The sequence below is a fragment of the Pristiophorus japonicus genome, chromosome 13 (genome assembly GCF_044704955.1).
Source record: "Pristiophorus japonicus isolate sPriJap1 chromosome 13, sPriJap1.hap1, whole genome shotgun sequence".
Classification (NCBI taxonomy): domain Eukaryota; kingdom Metazoa; phylum Chordata; class Chondrichthyes; family Pristiophoridae; genus Pristiophorus; species Pristiophorus japonicus.
In genome coordinates, this window is record NC_091989.1 from 138,143,517 (window position 1) to 138,163,544 (window position 20,028).

General features: G+C 42.9%; 1 protein-coding gene across 3 annotated transcripts in view; it reads right to left on the minus strand.

Moving 5' to 3' along the window:
* phkb (phosphorylase kinase, beta) overlaps positions 1–20,028 on the minus strand; it is a 381,738-nt gene that overhangs the window by 68,233 nt on the left and 293,477 nt on the right. For all 3 annotated transcript variants that reach the window (XM_070898048.1, XM_070898046.1, XM_070898047.1), the window contains 5 exons: positions 19,192–19,274; positions 19,000–19,090; positions 12,348–12,409; positions 12,087–12,249; positions 1,327–1,408 (listed from right to left, as the gene is read on the minus strand). In XM_070898048.1, the coding sequence (XP_070754149.1) occupies positions 1,327–1,408; positions 12,087–12,249; positions 12,348–12,409; positions 19,000–19,090; positions 19,192–19,274 (481 nt within the window). The remainder of the gene's footprint in view (positions 1–1,326; positions 1,409–12,086; positions 12,250–12,347; positions 12,410–18,999; positions 19,091–19,191; positions 19,275–20,028) is intronic.

A 20,028-nucleotide genomic window follows, 5' to 3' on the forward strand; every position in this document is an offset into this window, starting at 1 on the left:
GCCTCCGACCGGGCCCCGAGCCTCCTGCTGAGCCTCCAACCGAGGCCCGAGCCTCCGACCGAGCCCTGAGCCTGAGCGACCGCGTTTGCTTGTTTTGTAGTGTTATTTTTGCTTGTTTTGCTTTGCCCACCAAGCTGCTGAGCCTCCGACCTACAATACAACTTGATTGTTTTGTATTGTTAATAAATGTCATTACATTTTTTACATTATTTCCATGTCATTTGGGTCAGTGGCTATTGGAAGCTTCCAGGGCTTTGGGGTAAGGGACTTCAGCTGGATGAAGCAACACTTGCGCTGGGGTAAGGGACTTCAGCTGGGTGAAGCAGCACTTGCACTGGGGTAAGGGACTTCGGCTGGAACTTGGTGGCTTTTCCTGGATTTGTTCCAGATGTGTCAGCTCTGGCTTCTGAAGTCAGAATGTATCAAATTAATAAGTGAGCCTGGAGCAGCTGGAGGGAGATTTAAACATCAGCGTCTCCCTGACAACGGAGGCAGCTCGATACTGGAGCTATTACAGGTCCTATCAAGAGGACAAAATGAGAATTAAAAAGTAATAACATTATGACATCACAAGGATGGAGGACAGTGATTGGTTCTTCCATATTAATTGAATCACTGGTCAGGGAATGCATCTCAAAGAAAGCTAATAACTGATTTAATTTGCTTCAATTGCTGATTTTCTAATTTTAACTTAATTTATAATTATGGTATATATTATTTAATTTTATTTAATTATAATTAATCTTTATTATACTGATTTTACTATTGTGTATTCCTTATTGTATTATTTACAATGAAATTTGAATTTATTTTTTTTAAAGTTTTTTTCGTCTGTGTCTATCTGTGTGCGCATTTTGGCTGCCGCTTCGGACCCGAGACTTTAACCTCTTTTTACACTTCCTTCTCATGCTTTTTCTCTCTTTCCCTCAATGGTCAATAGCTAACGTGTTGTAAAATTGTTGTGAAGCGCCTTGGGACATTTTATTACATTAAAGGCGCTATATAAATAAAAGTTATTATTAAATTATAATTTGCAAAGTCAGTCAGATCTTCGGCTGGGCGGTTCCATTTACATATTCCAGAGAAACTTCAGGGTGTGGCTTATCCTCCAATGGGACCAATCAGCAATAGGTCATGTGATAATGGAGAGCCAATCAGAGAAACGGTGGCCATTTTGTTAGTACAAATAGACGCATCCTTAAACAATAGGTGAAATATGTGTTAATAATGTAAGACTTGGATTGCAAACTATATTATCTTGTCAAGTAATGGAAATTATTTTGTTGCAAACATATCATCATTGCTAGACAACGTAATAAAACTCACCTTCTGCTGTAATGAAATTGGGTCCTTCTCGCTTCAGCAAAATACTCAAGAGCATGGCTTGGCTGACAAGGGTGCTAGATTCCTAAATAAACACACGAATGTTTAGTAGAAGCATGAAAACATTTCGAGTGATATATGGTTTAGTAGAAAATAACAGTCTTTACAGAAATATTTTAAAACATTTCAACAGTGGAGTCTCATTCAAGTTTTGAATCCAGAGTCTGAATGAAACTGTATCAATTGGTTATTCCAAATTTTTAACATGTTTTCTTGGAGCATATTTTGACAGTTTGCTCATACAAGGCATTGAAACAAATATGAATACAAACAGTTAAATAATGTAATATCAGATACATTCTCCATTTTTAAACATTTTAAAGTTTTAACTATGATTCGATTCCTTCAGTTCCTTCAGGTTGGCAGGTTGTAACTAGTGGGGTACCGCAAGGATTAGTGCTTGGGCCTCAGCTAGTTACAATCCATGACTTAGATGAAGGACGAGTGCAATGTATCCAAGTTTGCTGATAATACAAAGCAAGGTGGAAAAGTAAGCTGTGAGGAGGACACAAAGAGCCTGCAAAGGAATATAGACAGGTTAAGGTGGCAAATGGAGTATAATATGGGGAAATGTGAGGGTATTCACTTTGGTCGGAAGAATAGGAAAACAGAATATTCTTTAACTGGTCAGAAACTATTAAATATTGGTGTTCAGAGATTTAGGTGTCCTGGTACAAGAAACACAGAGAATTAGTATGCTGGTGCAGCAAGCAATTAGGAAGGCAAATGGCATATTGGCCTTTATTGCAAGGGGGGTGGAGTACAAGAGTAAAGATGTCTTGTTACAATTGTACAGTGCTTTGTTTAACCTTACCTGGAGTACTGTGTACAGTTTAGGTCTCCATATCTAAGGAAGTGTTGTGTATCTGTAAAGCATGCACTCCCATGTTCCGCCACCAGAGAGCTCATCCCCTGAAGTCCCAAGAGATCCCAGCATCCCTTGGGAGCACTGTATATAAGCCAGCCCCTAAGGCCTGTTCCTCACTCTGGAGTGTCTTATTAAAGACTGAGGTCACTGTTACTTTAACCTCCCTGTGTGCAGCCTTATCTGTGTTAGGAACACAATAACTGGCGACGAGAATACGAATCCAATGCAAAGATGCAGCAAACTATGGGCATCCTGGAGAAGTTCTCGGAGGGTGAGGACTGGGAAGCCTTTGTCGAACGGCTAGACCAGTACTTTGTAGCCAACGAGCTGGACGGAGAAGGATGCGCTGCAAAAAGGAGAGCGATCCTCCTCACAGTCTGCGGGGCACCGACCTACAGCCTCATGAAGAATCTTTTGGCTACGGCGAAACCCACAGATAAGTCGTATGAGGAGCTGTGTACACTGGTTCAGGAGCATTTTAGCCCGAGGGAGAGCTTGCTGATGGCGAGGTAGCAGTTCTACATGTGCCAGCAATCTGAAGGTCAGGAAGTGGTGAGCTACGTCGCCAAGGTAAGGCGACTTGCAGGACAATGTGATTGATGGCTACCTGGAGAAAATGCTCAGAGACGTTTTTGTACTGGGCATTGGCCACGAGACTATCCTACGAAAACTTTTGACTGTAGAGACACCGACCCTCAGTAAGGCCATTGCGATAGCACAGGCGTTTATTCTACCAGTGATAACACCAAACAAATCTCTCAGTACACAAATGCTAGCAATGTTCATAAAATAACTGGAACTGTGTTTGCCAGCAGGCCTCAGGTGACACAGATGACTCAGAATACCCAACAAAGGATGAATGCAAGGCGTAGTGGAGGCTTCCATTCAGCCTATTCATGCTGCTTCAAAGGGTATGCTTGCAAGAGCTGTGGAACAATGGGATACCTCCAACGAGCTTGCAAATGAGCTGCAAGTTCTGCAAAACCTGCTAACCACCACGTGGCAGAGGAAGATCGGTCCATGATGGATCAAAGCAATTTCAAGCCTCAAAGAGAGGAGGCAGATGCTGAAGTACACGGGGTGCACACATTTTCAACGAAATGTTCACCTATAATGCTAAACGTAAAATTGAATGGCTTACCCGTAGCCATGGAACTCGACACTGGCGCTAGCCAATCCATCATGAGTAAAAAGATGTTTGAAAGACTGTGGTGCAATAAGGCATTCAGACCAGCCCTCAGCCCCATCCACACGAAACTGAGAACGTACACCAAAGAGCTTATCACTGTCCTGGGCAGCACCATGCTCAAGGTCACCTACGAGGGCACGGTGCATGAACTGCCACTCTGGATTGTCCCGGGTGATGGCCCCACACTGCTTGGAAGGAGCTGGCTGGGCAAAATCCGCTGGAACTGGGATGATATCCGAGCGCCATCACACATCGATGAGGCCTCATGTACCCAGGTTTTGAACAAATTTCCTTCCCTTTTTGAGCCAGGCATTGGAAACTTTTCCGGGGTGAAGGTGCGGCATTCGGCCCACAGATGCCAAGACAGAGGCTATCAGGAACGCGCACAGGCCACAGAATGTCACGGAGCTGTGGTCGTTCCTGGGACTCCTCAACTATTTTGGTAACTTCCTACCGGGGTTAAGCACCCTTTTAGAGCCCCTACATGTGTTATTGCGCAAAGGTGAGAACTGGGTATGGGGAAAAAAAACAAGTAATTGCTTTTGAGAAAGCCAGAAACATTTTATGCTCCAACAACCTGCTTGTATTGTATAACCCGTGTAAAAAACTTGTGCTAGCATGTGACACGTTGTCATACGGAGTCGGGTGTGTATTACAACAAGCTAACATTGCGGGGAAGTTGCAACCTGTCGCCTATGCTTCCAGGAGCTTGTCTAAGGCTGAGAGGGCCTACAGCATGATTGAGAAAGAGGCATTAGCTTGGGTATTCGGGGTAAAGAAAATGCATCAGTACCTGTTTGGCCTCAAATTTGAGCTGGAAACCGATCACAAGCCCCTCACATCCCTGTTCGCTGAAAACAAGGGGATAAATACTAATGCCTCAGCCTGCATACAAAGGTGGGCACTCGCGATATCAGCGTATAACTATACCATCCGCCACAGACCAGGCACCAAGAACTGTGCGGATGCTCTTAGTCGGCCACCATTGGGGGTGGAAATGGCGCAGCCTGCAAACTTGTTGATAGTGGCGCAGCCCGCAGACTTGTTGATGGTCATGGAAGCGTTTGAAAATGATAAATCACCTGTCACGACCCGCCAGATTAGGACTTGGACCAGCCAAGATCCTCTGCTGATCCTAGTAAAAAAACTGTGTACTGCATGGGAGCTGGGCCAGCATCCCTGTTGAAATGCAAGAGCTAATCAAGCCGTGCCAGCGGCGAAAGGACGAGCTGTCCATTCAGGCAGACTCCCTGTTTTGGGGTAACCGCGTAGTGCTACCAAAAAAGGGCAGGGAGACGTTCATCTCGGATCTCCACAGCACACACCCGGGTATAGTAATGATGAAAGCGATAGCCAGATCCCACGTGTGGTGGTCCGGTATCAACTCTGACTTAGAGTCCTGTGTACGGCAATGCAGCGTATGTACTCAGTTGAGCAACGCGCCCAGGGAGGCACCACTAAGTTTGTGGTTCTGGCCCTCCAGACCATGGTCGAGGATCCATGTCGACTATGCGGGCCCGTTTCTCGGTAAAATATTCCTGGTGGTGGTGGATGTTTTTTCAAAGGGGATTGAATGTGAAATAATGTCAGGACGCACCGCCACCGCCACCATTGAAAGCCTGAGGGCCATATTTGCCACCCACGGCCTGCCTGACATACTGGTCAGTGACAACGGGTCATGTTTCACCAGTGCCGAATTTAAAGAATTCATGACCCGCAATGGGATCAAACATGTCACCTCAGCTCTGTTTAAAGCAGCCTCCAATGGGCAGGCAGAGCGGGCAGTACAAACAATCAAACAGAGCCTTAAACGAGTCACAGAAGGCTCACTCCAAACCCGCCTGTCCCGAGCACTGCTCAGCTACCGCATGAGGCCCCACTCGCTTACAGGGCTGCCCCCGGCTGAGCAACTCATGAAAAGGATACTTAAAACCAGACTCTCGCTGGTTCACCCCAACCTGCATGATCAGGTAGAGAGCAGGCGGCAGCAACAAAATGTAAATGATGGTTGCGCCACTGTGTCACGGGAAATTGATCTGAATGACCCTGTGTATTTGCTAAACTATGGACATGTCCCAAGTGGATCGCGGGCATGGTGATAGCTAAAGAAGGGAATAGGGTGTTGTAGTCAAACTAGACAATGGACAAATTTGCAGAAAGCACCTGGACCAAACGAGGCTGCGGTTCAGACTGCCCTGAACAACCCACAGCAGACACCACCTTTTTCGAGCCCACAACACACACCCAAAGGATCAACGACACTACGCTGGATCAGGAAATCAAACCCAGCACGCCCAACAGCCCAGCAAGGCCAGGCCAGGCTCACCTAGTAGTCTTGCAGGGCCAACAACATGCCAGCCCAGCGAAAGCACAGCCAATACACCAGAACAGACATTTGTACCGAGCCGGTCCACCAGGGAAAGAAAGGCTCCCGACCGCCTCACCTTGTAAATAGTTTTCACTTTGACTTTGGCAGGGCTGGGGGAGTGATGCTGTGTATCTGTAAAGCTTGCACCCCATGTTCCGCCACCAGGGAGCTCATCCCCTGAAGTCCCAAGGGAGGATATACTTTCCTTAGAGGCGGTGCAACAAAGGTTCACTAGATTGATTCCTGGGATGAGAGGGTTGTTCTATGAGGAGAAATTGAGTAGAATGGGCCTACACTCTCTGGAGTTTAGAAGAATGAGAGGTGATCTCATTGAAACATATAAGATTCTGAGGGGGATTGACAGGGTAGATGCTAAGAGATTGTTTCCACTGGCTGCAGAGTCTAGAACTAGGGAGCTAGGAGTGTGTGGCGGCGGGAGACGTGGGTATGGTTCTTAATGAATACTTTGCGTCTGTTTTCACAAAAGAGAGGGGTGATGCAGACACTGCTATCGGGCAGGAGGAGTGTGAAATATTAGATGAAATAAACAGTGAGAGAGGAGGTATTAAGGGGTTCAGCAGCTTTGAAAGTGGATAAGTCCCCAGGTCCGGGTGAAATGTATCCCAGGCTATTAACCGAAGCAAAAGAAGAAATAGTAGAGGCTCTGACCATCATTTTCCAATCCTCACTGGCTACAGGTGTGGTGCCAGAGGACTGGAGGACTGCTAATGTTGTACTTTTGTTTAAAAAGGGAGAAAGGGATAGGCCCAGTAATTACAGGCCAGTCAGCCTAACCTCAGTGGTGGGAAAATTATTGGAAAAATTCCTGAAGGACAGGATAAATCTTTATTTAGATGACACGGATTAACTAAGGACAGTCAGCACGGATTTGTTAAGGGAAGGTCGTGTCTGACTAACGATTGAATTTTTTGAGAAGGTAACAAGGAGGGTCGATAAGGGTAGTCCATTTGATGTAGTGTATATGGATTTTAGCAAGGCTTTTGGTATGGTCCCACATGGCAGACTGGTCACAAAAGTAAAAGCCCATGGGATCCAGGGCAAAGTGGCAAGTTGGATCCAAAATTGGCTCACAGGCAGGAAACTAAGGGTAATGGTCGATGGGTGTTTTTGTGACTGGAAGGCTGTTTCCAGTGGGGTTCGCAGGGCTCAGTGCTAGGTCCTTTGCTTTTTGTGGTATACATTAATAATCTAGACTTGAATATAGAGGGTATGATTAAGAAGTTTGCAGATGATACTAAAATCGGCTGTGCGGTTGATAATGAAAAAGCAGAAAGGCCGGCACGGACACTATGGGCCGAAATGGCCTCCTTTGGTGCTGTAAATTTCTATGATTCTACGATATCGATCAACTGGTCAGCTGGGCAGAACAGTGGCAAATGGAATTCAATCTGCATTTGGGGAGGGCTAACAAGGAAAGGGAATACACATTAAATGGTCGGACCTTGAAGTGCATTCTGGTCCCTGAACGTAGCAGGCCAGGTAGATAAGGAGTTAAGAAGGCATACGGAATGCTTGCCTTTATTAGCCGAGGCACAGAATACAAGAGCAGGGGGGGTTATGCTTGAAGTGTATAGAGCACTGGTTAAGCCACAACTGGAGTACTGCATGCAATTCTGGTCACTGCATTACAGGAAGGATGTGATTGCACTAGAGAGGGTGCAACGGAGATTTACAAGGATGTTGTCGGGAGTGGAGAATCTTAGCTATGAGGACAGATTGGATAGGCTGGGTTTATTTTCCTTGGAACAGAGGAGGCTGAGGGGAGACCTCATTGAGGTGTATAAAATTACGAGGGGCCTAGATATAGTGGATAGAAAGGGTCTATTTCCCTCAGCAACCAGGGGCATAAATTTAAAGTAATTGGTAAAAGGTTTAGAAGGGATTTGAGTGAAAATTTCTTCACCCAGAGGGTTATGGGGGTCTGGAACTCACTGCCTGAAAGGATGGTAGAGGCAGAAACCCTCACCACATATAAAAGGCACTTGAAGTGCTGTAACCTGCACGGCTATAGACCTAGAGCTGGAAAGTGGGATTGGGCTGGATTGCCTCTTGTTGGCCGGTACGGACATGATGGGCCGAAATGGCCTTCTTCAGTGCTGTAAATTTCTACGATTCTATAAGTGGTCGCCCATTTAAGACTGCGATGAGGAAGAATTTCTTCACTCAGAGGTTTGTGAATCTTTGGAATTTTCTGCTGTGGATGCTCAGTCATTGAGTATATTCAAGGCTGAAAGATACATTTTTGGACTCCAGGGGAATCAAGGGATATGGGGATCAGGTGGGAAAGTGGCTGAAGATCAGCTGTGATCTTATTGAATGGCAGAGCAGGCTTGAGGGGGCATATGGCAAAGTCCTACTCCTAATTTATTTGTTCTTATTTTACTAAGTTATTGGTTAATCTTGTCAATATTCATCTTGTCAGTAAAAACAAAACTACAGTGTTCAACAACATAACAAAATATAATAATAAAATTATTTGTATCTATAGTGTTTCCTATTGTCCCACTAGATGAACAGGATACTTGAACAATGTTGTGATGTGCCAATTGGTAAGATTGTTTAAACCATTCAATGCAAATGAGGAATGAACACATTACCCCATTCTGTTTTAGCACATTACTACTGTTTATCATGTTGTCCATAACAGTAGACGCAAATACTCAACATAACATGGCCTGGAATTTGCGGTAAAAATAGTGAGATTATCAGCGCTCATCACTTTTAAAGAGTAAAACGGATAACAACCTCCGATGACCACACATGCACAGTTAAATCTAAAAATCTGCAACTTGCTGTCTGAGTTGCCCTGCTCCTCCACAAGCTACACTATAACAATATCTCTCTAAGAGACTCAGCGTGAAGTTGGGGTATTTACTTGATAGATACTCACTAAATGCGACGAGAAAGTTAGGGCTTGTCCATTCAAGTGTAACTGAATTTATAACAGCGTGATAAGTCTTAATTACTGCCAAAAGACCTATCTGGCACAGCACTGAAAATTAACTTTTATAAATGTGGAGTCTCATTCCTTCCGATTTTAATTATTGTTGGAAATTTATTTTAAATATAAACTTTTCTTCCTGTCTCTTTTATCTCTCTCTCTTAATCCCATCTTTCTTTCCCTCTCTTTATTTTGCTTTTGATACATTATTTAACATGGAATTAACTATTCTAACTGACACTTCCTGGTTCTGATTGCATGTCTCAGTAAAGATTCTTCAATCTGATTGGTTAAGGAGACACGCTGATGCTTCTCCTGTTCACACAGGTCCCAGATCCCCTGTAGAAGGTACCGCACTGTTTTGGATTTCTAATAACTGCAACTTCCAGTGCAAAAGCCCACTTAAAGTCTGTGAGCAAGTGTAATAAACAGCTAGAGCCATTTGTTTGCCGCTGACCACAAAATCTGAGCCCATCTACAGTCTTCTCAACAAAAGCCGGTGTAAGACAGTAACATGTAAAGACATATGTATGCTTACTGAGATCGCATTCCAAGACTACCACTCTGAAAAAGCAAATGTTAAATCAGGATGAAATTTCAACAGTTATAGATTTTAGATGTTTGCTTACTCAAGTATTTTCTTACTTTTATTGGTGAAAAATTAGCTGTTTAATCTGAATTTGATTTTCTGTGTGCAATCGACTGACAAGATAACAAAATAGGAAAAATAAAGAGCTGACAAACCTGAATAATTTTCAGAAACCTCTGATTATGCAAACACCACAAGCTAGGATTGCTTAAACTGTACTGTTTTGGTTAGTTCAACACCTTGAATACTGCAAGCAATTTTAGTAACCCAGACTTCAGAGAAGAGCAAAGAGACTGATCGCTCAAATCAGAGGACTAAGATAAGACCGGAGAAATTTAGGCTCTTTAGCCTTGATAGATAACGATTGAAACATGGCCTTTTAAAGGTATAGAAGAAAGTAAATGGTATAGAAAATGACCATCTGGAAAATTACTGTAAACAAAATCATGAGACTCGGATAAGGATACAAGTTCAAACTAGTAAAAGGCAACTTTAGGACTGAGGTTAGGAAATTTTGGAGTACAGTTATGAAGACAAAAACCATGGAATAGTTTAAGAGTGTTGTTCAATACGTAGCTACAAGCCACATGTGGCTAACTGGGAGTCTAGATGTGGCGAATTGCATTTTAGATTACTAAATAAAAAATGAGTAACAGACCCCGTTGTTGAGCATGTGGTCTCAATACGCATAACCACATGGTGTATGCATGTGTACTTTAACCTTTTTGTGCATTTGTTGGAAATATGTTAAGGTGAAAAGCAGAATGGGCGAGTGCTTTTTGATTGATGAGAGCGCTTTACTTCCTTGGTTACTGAATGCTGGTAGACGTTTGTTCAGTAAATATATACATTTGAATTGCATTTACCTGTAGTGTGTGAGTGTATGTGAGGCGTTTCCTACTACAATTAGTGCAAGTGGCTAAACTGATGTTGCAGTAACCAGTGATTTCTATTGGACAACACTGATTTAAGAAATGGTTAGTTACCATGAAGTGTACATTCCTTCTGGATGGATTAGCTCAGATGAGTCTAATGGTTTTCTACATCCATATATAGCTTGTGATCTTCTGAATTATGTTAATTTACCCCTTTTATTAATGGTCTTTAGTATTGATTCTTCCTTAGCAATTGAAGCATCTCCTTGTCTTGTACTGAAGGACCAATAAACTAGACATTGGCATGAAGACGTATCAAAAAAAGGTATTAGAAGGACTCATTATTGGTTTATAGACAAGAAGAAGAAAATATAGATGCTACAATACTAGGCCAAAATATATCTTCCAACAAAGTCTGCTCCAATGGCTGAGAATGTTGATCTAGTGGGCTCAAAATTGGCCCACCTCTTTTTTCGGCACACTCACCAGAGATGCAGTGACTTTGTGGGCTGAAAACGGCACCGAGAAAATCTCCCTCAATTCTGGCCGCTGTGTTGCTTTTCCCAGGGCTTGGCGCAGTGTGGCCAGTCGATTGGGGGGGGGCGGAGCTAGGGTCCTGCGCGAGAAACAGTGCCGGCAGCTCTCCACATACACGCTGGAGTGTGTGCGCATGCGCAGTAGCTCCTGCCCCCAGCCTCTGTGTGCGTGCTGCAGCGTGGGACCCGATGCGTCCCGCCCCTATCCCAGGCCGAGTGGCTTCCCGCACAGGCTGGCCCGCTGCCTTCCCGGGCTAGAAGGTCACAACAAGCAGGTTGGTGTGGGGCGCAAGCTGGGGCAGTGGGGATGGGGCGGGGGGAGTTTTGATCCTTGGGGGTGGGGGAGTTTTGATCCATGGGGATGGGGGAGTTTTGATCCTGGTGCATTCAATCACCGTCCCCATGGGGGTAGGGTGTTCCGATTCCCGTGGGCGGTCCGATCCCTGACCTCTAGGGAAGATCTGATCCCCAGACGTGTCCGATCTCTGACCCCAGGTGCTGTTCTGATCCTGGAGGGCCTGATCCCCGACCCCGGGAGGTAGGGTTGTTTGTAAGGGGCGGGCTGATGGTGGGTGAGCTTAGGCGGCTGGGAGAAGATAAGAACATAAGAATTATGAGGAGGAGGTACTTCGATTTTTGTCCTGTTTAAAAATGTTTACATTTATTTTTCAAAACATTTAATTTATGTTTTAAATGTTCAATTAAAGGGTATTTTTATTAATTTTGAACCTGTGATCATTTTTGATTTAAGTAGTGTAACATTTTATTTATTAGGTGATTTCGATTGTGCTTATGGGGATTCCGTACGTAAATGGAATCCCCATAAGCATAATAGGAATCCCCCTTTTTCATTGGTTGGCCTGGACCACATGATCCCAGAGACACTTGCATGTGCGTGTGGGATCCATGGGCCTAGGACTGGAACAATCCGAAGCTCCAGAGACACCAGTTAAGTACGTCGTTTTCTTTTGGCTCGAAGCTGTACGCCGGTGGCAAGCCCCCGATCGTAATGTCCAATCCATTAAGAAAAGTTCAGAGATCTGGAATGGTGAAGGATTAAGTTTATGACTTTTTAAAATGGCTTTTGAATTGTGCTGACAATTACACAGAGAACCAGCACAAAGTGGCAAGAGAATTAATGATGGTGGGCATAGTAATCTGTTAAAGGGAGGGGGATGGGGTATATTGGCCATATCCCACAGCAGGTCACAATATGTCCAACGTTTCCCACAGGTATAAATGAGATATGCATTTGTATGTGACAAAGAGACAAATAAAGATATTACTGGAGTATTAAATGCAATTAATTTCCTTACAGCCAGTTTTTGCAGAATATCCATTGTGTGGGCATATATCCAATCGTTCAGATTTATCTCGGGTTGTTGCAGCAGATCAGTAGGACCTGCTATACTTGTCTGCCGCTTTACTCTTGAATGCTTTGGAAATTCGAGCTCCTCAAAACTTACGAACTGCGGAATTCTGAAAAATAAATTCCTCATGTAAATCCTGTTAAGAAAGGACGCTCTAAAATAAAACCCAAAACGTTTTTTTAAGGAAAGGATTTAGTTGGACCATACTCCTCCTCGTCACTTATCCGAAGGAAGTCTAGCTGTTCCACTACTGCTCCAGATATTAATGTCTGCAATACAAATAAAAAGAGCTGTTCACTAAAAGAGAAACACTGCTACATTATCAATGTTTTTCATATCATCAACATTTTATCATCATAGGCAGTCCCTCGAAATCGAGGGCCACATTACAGCAAAAGTCTAAAGGGACAAAGTGTGTTAAAAAGACAAGCCTGAAGGCTCTGTGCCTCAATGCAAGGAGTATTCGTAATAAGGTGGATGAATTAACTGTACAGGCAGCTATTAACGAATATGGTATAATTGGGATTACGGAGACATGGCTCCAGGGTGACCAAGGCTGGGAACTCAACATCTAGGGGTATTCAACATTCAGGAAGGATAGACAGAAAAGAAAAGGAGGTGGGGTAGCATTGCTGGTTAAAGAAGAAATTAACGCAATAGTAAAGAAGGACATTAGCTTGGATGATGTGGAATCTGTATGGGTAGAGCTGCGGAATACCAGAAAACGCTAGTGGGAGTTGTGTACAGACCACCAAGCAGTAGTAGTGAGGTTGGGGATGGCATCAAACAAGAAATTAGGGATGCGTTCAATAAAGGTACAGCGACTTTAATCTACATATCAATTGGGCCAACCAAATTGGTAGCAGTACGGTGGAGGAGGATTTCCTGGAGTGTATTAGGGATGGTTTTCTAGACCAATATGTAGAGGAACCAACAAGAGAGCTGGCCATCCTAGACTGGGTGATGTGTAATGACAAAGGACTAATTAGCAATCTTGTTGTGCGAGGCCCTTTGGGGAAGAGTGACCATAATATGGTAGAATTCTTTATTAAGACGGAGAGTGACACAGTTAATTCAGATACTAGGGTCCTGAACTTAAGGAAAGGTAACTTCGATGGTATGAGACGTGAATTGGCTAGAATAGACTGGTGAAAGATACTTAAAGGGTTGACGGTAGATAGGCAATGGCAAACATTTAAAGATCACATGGATGAACTTCAACAATTGTACATCCCTGTCTGGAGTAAAAATAAAACGGGAAAGGTGGCTCAGCCGTGGCTAACAAGGGAAATTAGGGATAGTGTTAAATCCAAGGAAGAGGCATATAAATTGGCCAGAAAAAGCAGAAAACCTGAGGACTGGGAGAAATTTAGAATTCATCAGAGGAGGACAAAGAGTTTAATTAGGAGGGGGAAAATAGAGTATGAGAGGAAGCTTGCTGGGAACATAAAAACTAACTGCAAAAGCTTCTATAGATGGTGAAGAAGAAAAGATTAGTGACGACCAATGTAGGTCCCTTGCAGTCAGAATCAGGTGAATTTATAAATGGGGAACAAAGAAATGGCAGACCAATTGGACAAACACTTTGGTTCTGTCTTCACTAAGGAAGACACAAACAACGTTCCGGAAATACTAGGGGACCGAGGGTCTAGTGAGAAGGAGGAACTGAAGAAAATCCTTATTAGCCAGGAAATTGTGTTAGGGAAGTTGATGGGATTGAAGGCCGATAAATCCTCAGGGCCTGATAGTCTGCATCCCAGAGTACTTAAGGAAGTGGCCCTAGAAATAGTGGATGCATTGGTCATCATTTTCCAACAGTCTATCGACTCTGGATCAGTTCCTATGGACTGGAAGGTAGCTAATGTAACACCACTTTTTATAAAAGGAGGGAGAGAGAAAACGGGAAATTATAGACCTGTTAGCCTGACATTAGCAGTGGGGAAAATATTGGAATCAATTATTAAAGATGAAATAGCAGCACATTTGGAAAGCAGTGACAGGATCGGTCCAAGTCAGCATGGATTTATGAAAGGGAAATCATACTTGACAAATCTTCTAGAATTTTTTGTGGATGTAACTAGTAGAGTGGACAAGGGAGAACCAGTGGATGTGGTGTATTTGGACTTTCAAAAGGCTTTTGACAAGGTCCCACACAAGAGATTGGTGTGCAAAATTAAAGCACATGGTATTGGGGGTAATGTATTGATGTGGATAGAGAACTGGTTGGCAGACAGGAAGCAGAGAATCGGGATAAACGGGTCCTTTTCAGAATGGCAGGCAGTGACTAGTGGAGTGCCGCAGGGCTCAGTACTGGGACCCCAGCTATTTACAATATACATCAATGATCCAGATGAAGGAATTGAGTAATATTTCAAAGTTTGCACATGACACTAAGCTGGGTGGCGGTGTGAGCTGTGAGGAGGATGCTAAGAGGTTGCAGGGTGACTTGGACAGGTTAGGTGAGTGGGCAAATGCATGGCAGATGCAGTATAATGTGGATAACTGTGAGGTTATCCACTTTTGAGGTAAAAACACAAAGGCAGAATATTATTTGAATGACGGCAGATTAGGAAAAGGGAAGGGGCAACGAGACCTGGGTGTCAGGGTACATCAGTCATTGAAGGTTGGCATGCAGGTACAGCAGGCGGTGAAGAAGGCAAATGACATGTTGGCCTTCATAGCTAGGGGATTTGAGTATAGGAGTAGGGAGGCCTTAGTGCAGTTGTACAGGGCCTTGGTGAGACCTCACCTGGAATATTGTGTTCAGTTTTGGTTTCCTAATCTGAGCAAGGATGTTCTTGCTATTGAGGGAGTGCAGCGAAGGTTCATAAGACTGATGTCTGGGATGGCAGGACTGACATATGAGGAGAGACTGGATCGACTGGGCCTGTATTCACTGGAGTTTAGAAGAATGAGAGGGGATCTCATAGAAACATATAGAATTCTGATGGGGCTGGGAAGGTTAGATGCAGGAAGAATGTTCCTGATGTTGGGGGAGTCCAGAACCAGGGGTCACAGTCTAAGGATAAGGGGTAAGCCATTTAGGACCGAGATGAGGAGAAATTGTTAACCTGTGGAATTCTTTTCCGCAGAGAGTTGTTGATGCCAGTTCATTTGATATATTCAAGAGGGAATTGGATATGGCCCTTATGGCTAAAGGGATCAAGGGGTATGGAGAGAAGGCAGGAAAGGGGTACTGAGGTGAATGGTCAGCCATGATCTTATTGAATGGTGGTGCAGGCTTGAAGGGCCGAATGGCCTACTACTGCACCTATTTTCTATGTTTCTATGTTTCTAAGACTTGCTTCCTCGAAAAGCAAGCACTGTGTATCTATAATTAATAAAGAAACTAAATATATTAATTCATGCCAAGGCACATCAAAAAAGAATGCTGCATAAAATGCACAATAGAAAATTTTATTTGTTTGCAAATTCTTTGATCCATACAATCTGAGCAAGCCATTTAACAGTGTGGATGGAACAGCAGTTTAAAATTCAGCAGTGACAAATGGTGCAGATGGTGTAGAAATCCTTATTCTTTAAAATGAAAGGCCTCCTCCATATATAAAAAATCATGGCCCATTCTGTGCCAAGCATATTTACATGGAAGTCATGACAAGAGTTGATACATAGGACTTTCCCATGCCGTTATAATATATTATGTCATTACCTTTAGTGTTTAATCTTAGTTCTTTATGACTGGATAAAGCAACAATATAGATTTTTTTTAAATGAAACTGTTTGGGCACAAAAATTTAGAAAGTCATAATCTAAAACCAATATCTAGAAAGTCTTCCTGATATATTGACCTGGAATTAGAATTTAATGCCATAGTAATAGGAAATATATATGGCAGATAAGAACAAACAAAATCAGAAATAATTAGAACAATGTTTTTGCTGAATATACTTCCTGTGCACAATTTGGCTGCTGCATTTCCTGCATTACATCAGTGACGACACTTCAAAAAGTATTACATTTTCTCTAAAGCGCTTTGGGGTGTCTTGAAGTCATGAAACGCACTATATACAGTCGCCACCACATATAGTGGCCGCTTTCATTCTAACACAATTTGCCCGCGATACGCGATTGATGGTAAAACTATCTCTCATAGCCTCTTGTAGCTGGTAACAATATTTTGATCAGCTGATTGAAGCTGCCTGAAGTCTTCATCAGCTTGTTGCACTGTTAGCAACTATGAGAGACAGTCAGAAAATGGAGACTTCGGGCAGCTTCAATCAGCTGTTTACACTGCATGTACTGAGCGAAATGCAGGATGCTTCCTGCCATGAAAATTGACAGCTTCAGGCTTCCTTCAGTTACTTAAGTGAAGGAAGTTTCTTGGCAGTTCTATCCCTGTTTTGCATGATTTTTAGCTGTGGGCTGTGTATGAGTAACAACAGCCGAGAACACAGCAGCAATACCGAATATGAAGACGGATTCACATATGAGCAGCTTCCATCAGTTAAGTACTAAAGTGCACGAAATAGCCAGTGAAATTAATATGTTATAAGCGGTGTCTTTGTAATTGACGCCTATGATGAAGATAAATGGTTAGCGCTATTTGCCAGTAATAGGCAGCTGTCGGGATAAGCGGCGACAATGTAAGTGGTGGGGACTGTAAATGCAAAATCTTTCCTTTTTAATGCCTAAAGAATCAAATTAATCCAAAACAACTTTTTTTTTTTTGGGGGGGGGCTTTATCCCCCATATCCCAAACCCACTAGCACATCTATGACAATGCTGCACTCAGAAAGTCAACACTAAAGCCCCAAACATGAACTTGACAATTAATATTACAGCAGAATTGCTGGCTTGACATTACTGAAGGAATTTACTGGTGGAGGTGTTTTTTTGTTCTTAAAAGGGATTGAAATGAGATATGGAGTTTATTTTTCAACAGGTCGGGCTATCTTCATTCTGTTCCACCATGCAATTGGATCGTGGCTGATCTGTCTCTTAACTCCATCTATCTGGCTTGCCTCACAAGTATCTAGGAATCTCAATTTAGAATTTTTTAATTGACCTAGCCTCAATAGATTTTTCGGGGATAAAACAGAAAATGCTGTAAATACTAAGCAGTTCAGGCAGCATCTGTGAAGAGTTAACGTTTCAGGTCGTTCCTGGCCCCCATGTTAGCTGATATTGTTAATGGTTCCCTCTCCTCAGGTACTTGCCCCCCTCCCTCCACTTTCCAATCTGCCGCCATCAACTCTCTCCTCAAAAACCCCACCTTTGAACCCCCTGCCCTTGCAAACTACTGTCCTATCTCAAACTTACCACTCCTCTCCAAAGTCCTTGAATGTGTTGTCACCTCTCAAATCCGTGCCCATCTTTCCCGCAACTCCATGTTTGAATCCCTCCGATTGGGTTTCCGCCTCTTCAACAGGATTGAAATGGCCCCCTCTCAAAGTCACAAATAACATCTTATGTGACTGTGACCATGGTAAACTGTCTTTTCGACCAACGATGTCTCCGCAAGATCCTACAAATCCCCTAGGAGGACAGACGCACCAACATTAGCGTCCTCGACCAGGCCAACAACCCAGCATTGAAGCACTTGATCAGCTCCACTGGGCAGGCCACATTGTCAGCTTGCCAGATACAAGACTGCCAAAGCAAGCGCTCTACTTGGAACTCCTTCACGGCAAACGAGCCAAAGGTGGGCACCCTCAAAGCTTCCCTGATAAAGTGCACCATCCCCACTGACATCTGGGAGTCCCTGGCAAAGAACGTCCTAAGTGGAAGTGGTGCATCCGGGAGGGAGCTGAGCACCTCGAGTCTCATCGCCGAGAGCATGCGGAAATCAAGCGCAGGAAACAGAAAGAGTGTGTGGCAAACCAGTCCCACCCACCCTTTCCCTCAACGTCTATCTGTCCCACCTGTGACAAGGACTGTGGTTCTCGTATTGGACTGTTCAGCCACCTAAGGACTCATTTTAAGAGTGGAAGCAAGTCTTCCTCAACTCCGAGGGACTGCCTATGATGATGAAATGGAAATATCAGAATCATTAGCAACAGCTGCTGTCCGCAAAAATTGGGGGCAGTGATTATTATTTGAAATTGTTGAACTCAATGTTAACTTTGTTTCTCTCTCCACAGATGCTGCCAGACCTGCTGAGTATTTCCAGCATTTATTGTTTTTATTATAGGAAGGTGGACTAGCATCACTCTCATCCAGGGTTGAGATTTTCTATGTTTCTATTCATTTTATGAACTAGTAAAACAAATCTCGCCTAAGTCTAGTCCTATAAAGTACCACCTGGCCCAATCATGTGGCTTTGAAGTAAGAGCTGATTGTCTGGAAAAGCTAAGTGTGGGCTTCCTGTCCTAGCCAATCTTTCTGATGGAGGGAGCAAGTAGAAATTCAGAATTTCCCAAGAGGAAATCGGAGGGTAAATCAATCAATATTGCTGTTGCATACCTCCATATTTTTCATACTAATACAGGAAAAAATTCCTATTAATTAGGACAATTTATTATCACATTTTTTTGCACACGTGAAATCATATAAAAAAAAAGCACGAACAGCTTCAATACTATGTAGTCATAATTTGCACAATTAGTTGAATATAACGTACCAAATCTTCTAATAAACCAACAGAAGCAGAGCTGGTTCATTAAGTTAGATTAACATAATAAATAGGGTTAGTTGGCTTACTTGACTATGTGTTCCTGAACTGTGTTAGTTTCTGCTCTCACATCTTTCCGACAATCTTTAGACTGCCGACGTTTTGGCTGAACCAATCAGGCAAGTAATTCTTATATGTGTGGATTAACCATACCCACGATTTTTATTCATCGTAGGAAATATACAATTATACAGTTCATAAAAGATACAAATATTGACCATCATGTACCTGAAGTCTGTCAACATGAACTTTCACTCCCCCAATAATACCATTTTTGAATGCTGCCAACATGTCCAAAATGGGATTAAGTCGACTCCCTCTAAATGGAAAAAATGTTGAACCAATTTAGATTATTTTTATTAATTTAATATTTGGAAAAGAATTGTGAGAACTAGCATTCATAACAGAAGAATCCCTTACTTTATGTTATCTTCACGGATCAGCACAAGGAAGAGAGGACGTCGATTCATTTTCCAATACTGCTTAGTAAATTGTAGTAAATTCTGGGGATTGTCAATTAAGAAAATAGCATTTGGAAGCTCATTTTAACAATTACATGTTAAAGGATACAAGAATTTGTTACAATGGAAGGATTGTCAATTCAATTATCCATGTACATTTTTAAAAACATTACGCATCACACACGTCTATGCTCATCATGCTGTAGACATCACATCTTCTTTTACATGCAAAGATCTGTGTTATCAGATTGGCTCAAATTTCATCTTCATAAAACAGCCACAAAATACAATTAGATAGCTGTGGAACACCCAGCCCACACAAATCGTTCCGTCGGCATGCTTGAGGCCTTCGGCAACTGGTGGGCACCGGAAGGACTGGAGTGCATCATCACCACACGATATTAATCTAATTTGTTAAGATTCATTTAAACTATCTCGTTAATTTACAGATTTTATTAGAAGAGTCAGCAGAAATCATGAAGGGGCAGTCAACAACAGCTACCAATTAAAAAAAAGACGAGCCAATCAAATTGTTTACAATATATTTTTGAAAATCCTCTCAGCCACCATCTTGTCTTCTCTCCATGCCAAGCACTTATGATTGGAAATAATGTTTGTAACATAATAAACCATAAAAAAAACAAATTTATATAAAAATTATGAAACTCAACTAGACAATGGTATTTTCTGTGTTAGAAATGGCACTAACAATGTTTTCATCAAAGCTCTTGGCTATGTAAGAAGCCTGAAACATCGCCTGTCTCCGCCCTTACCTCAGCTCATCCGCTGCTGAAAT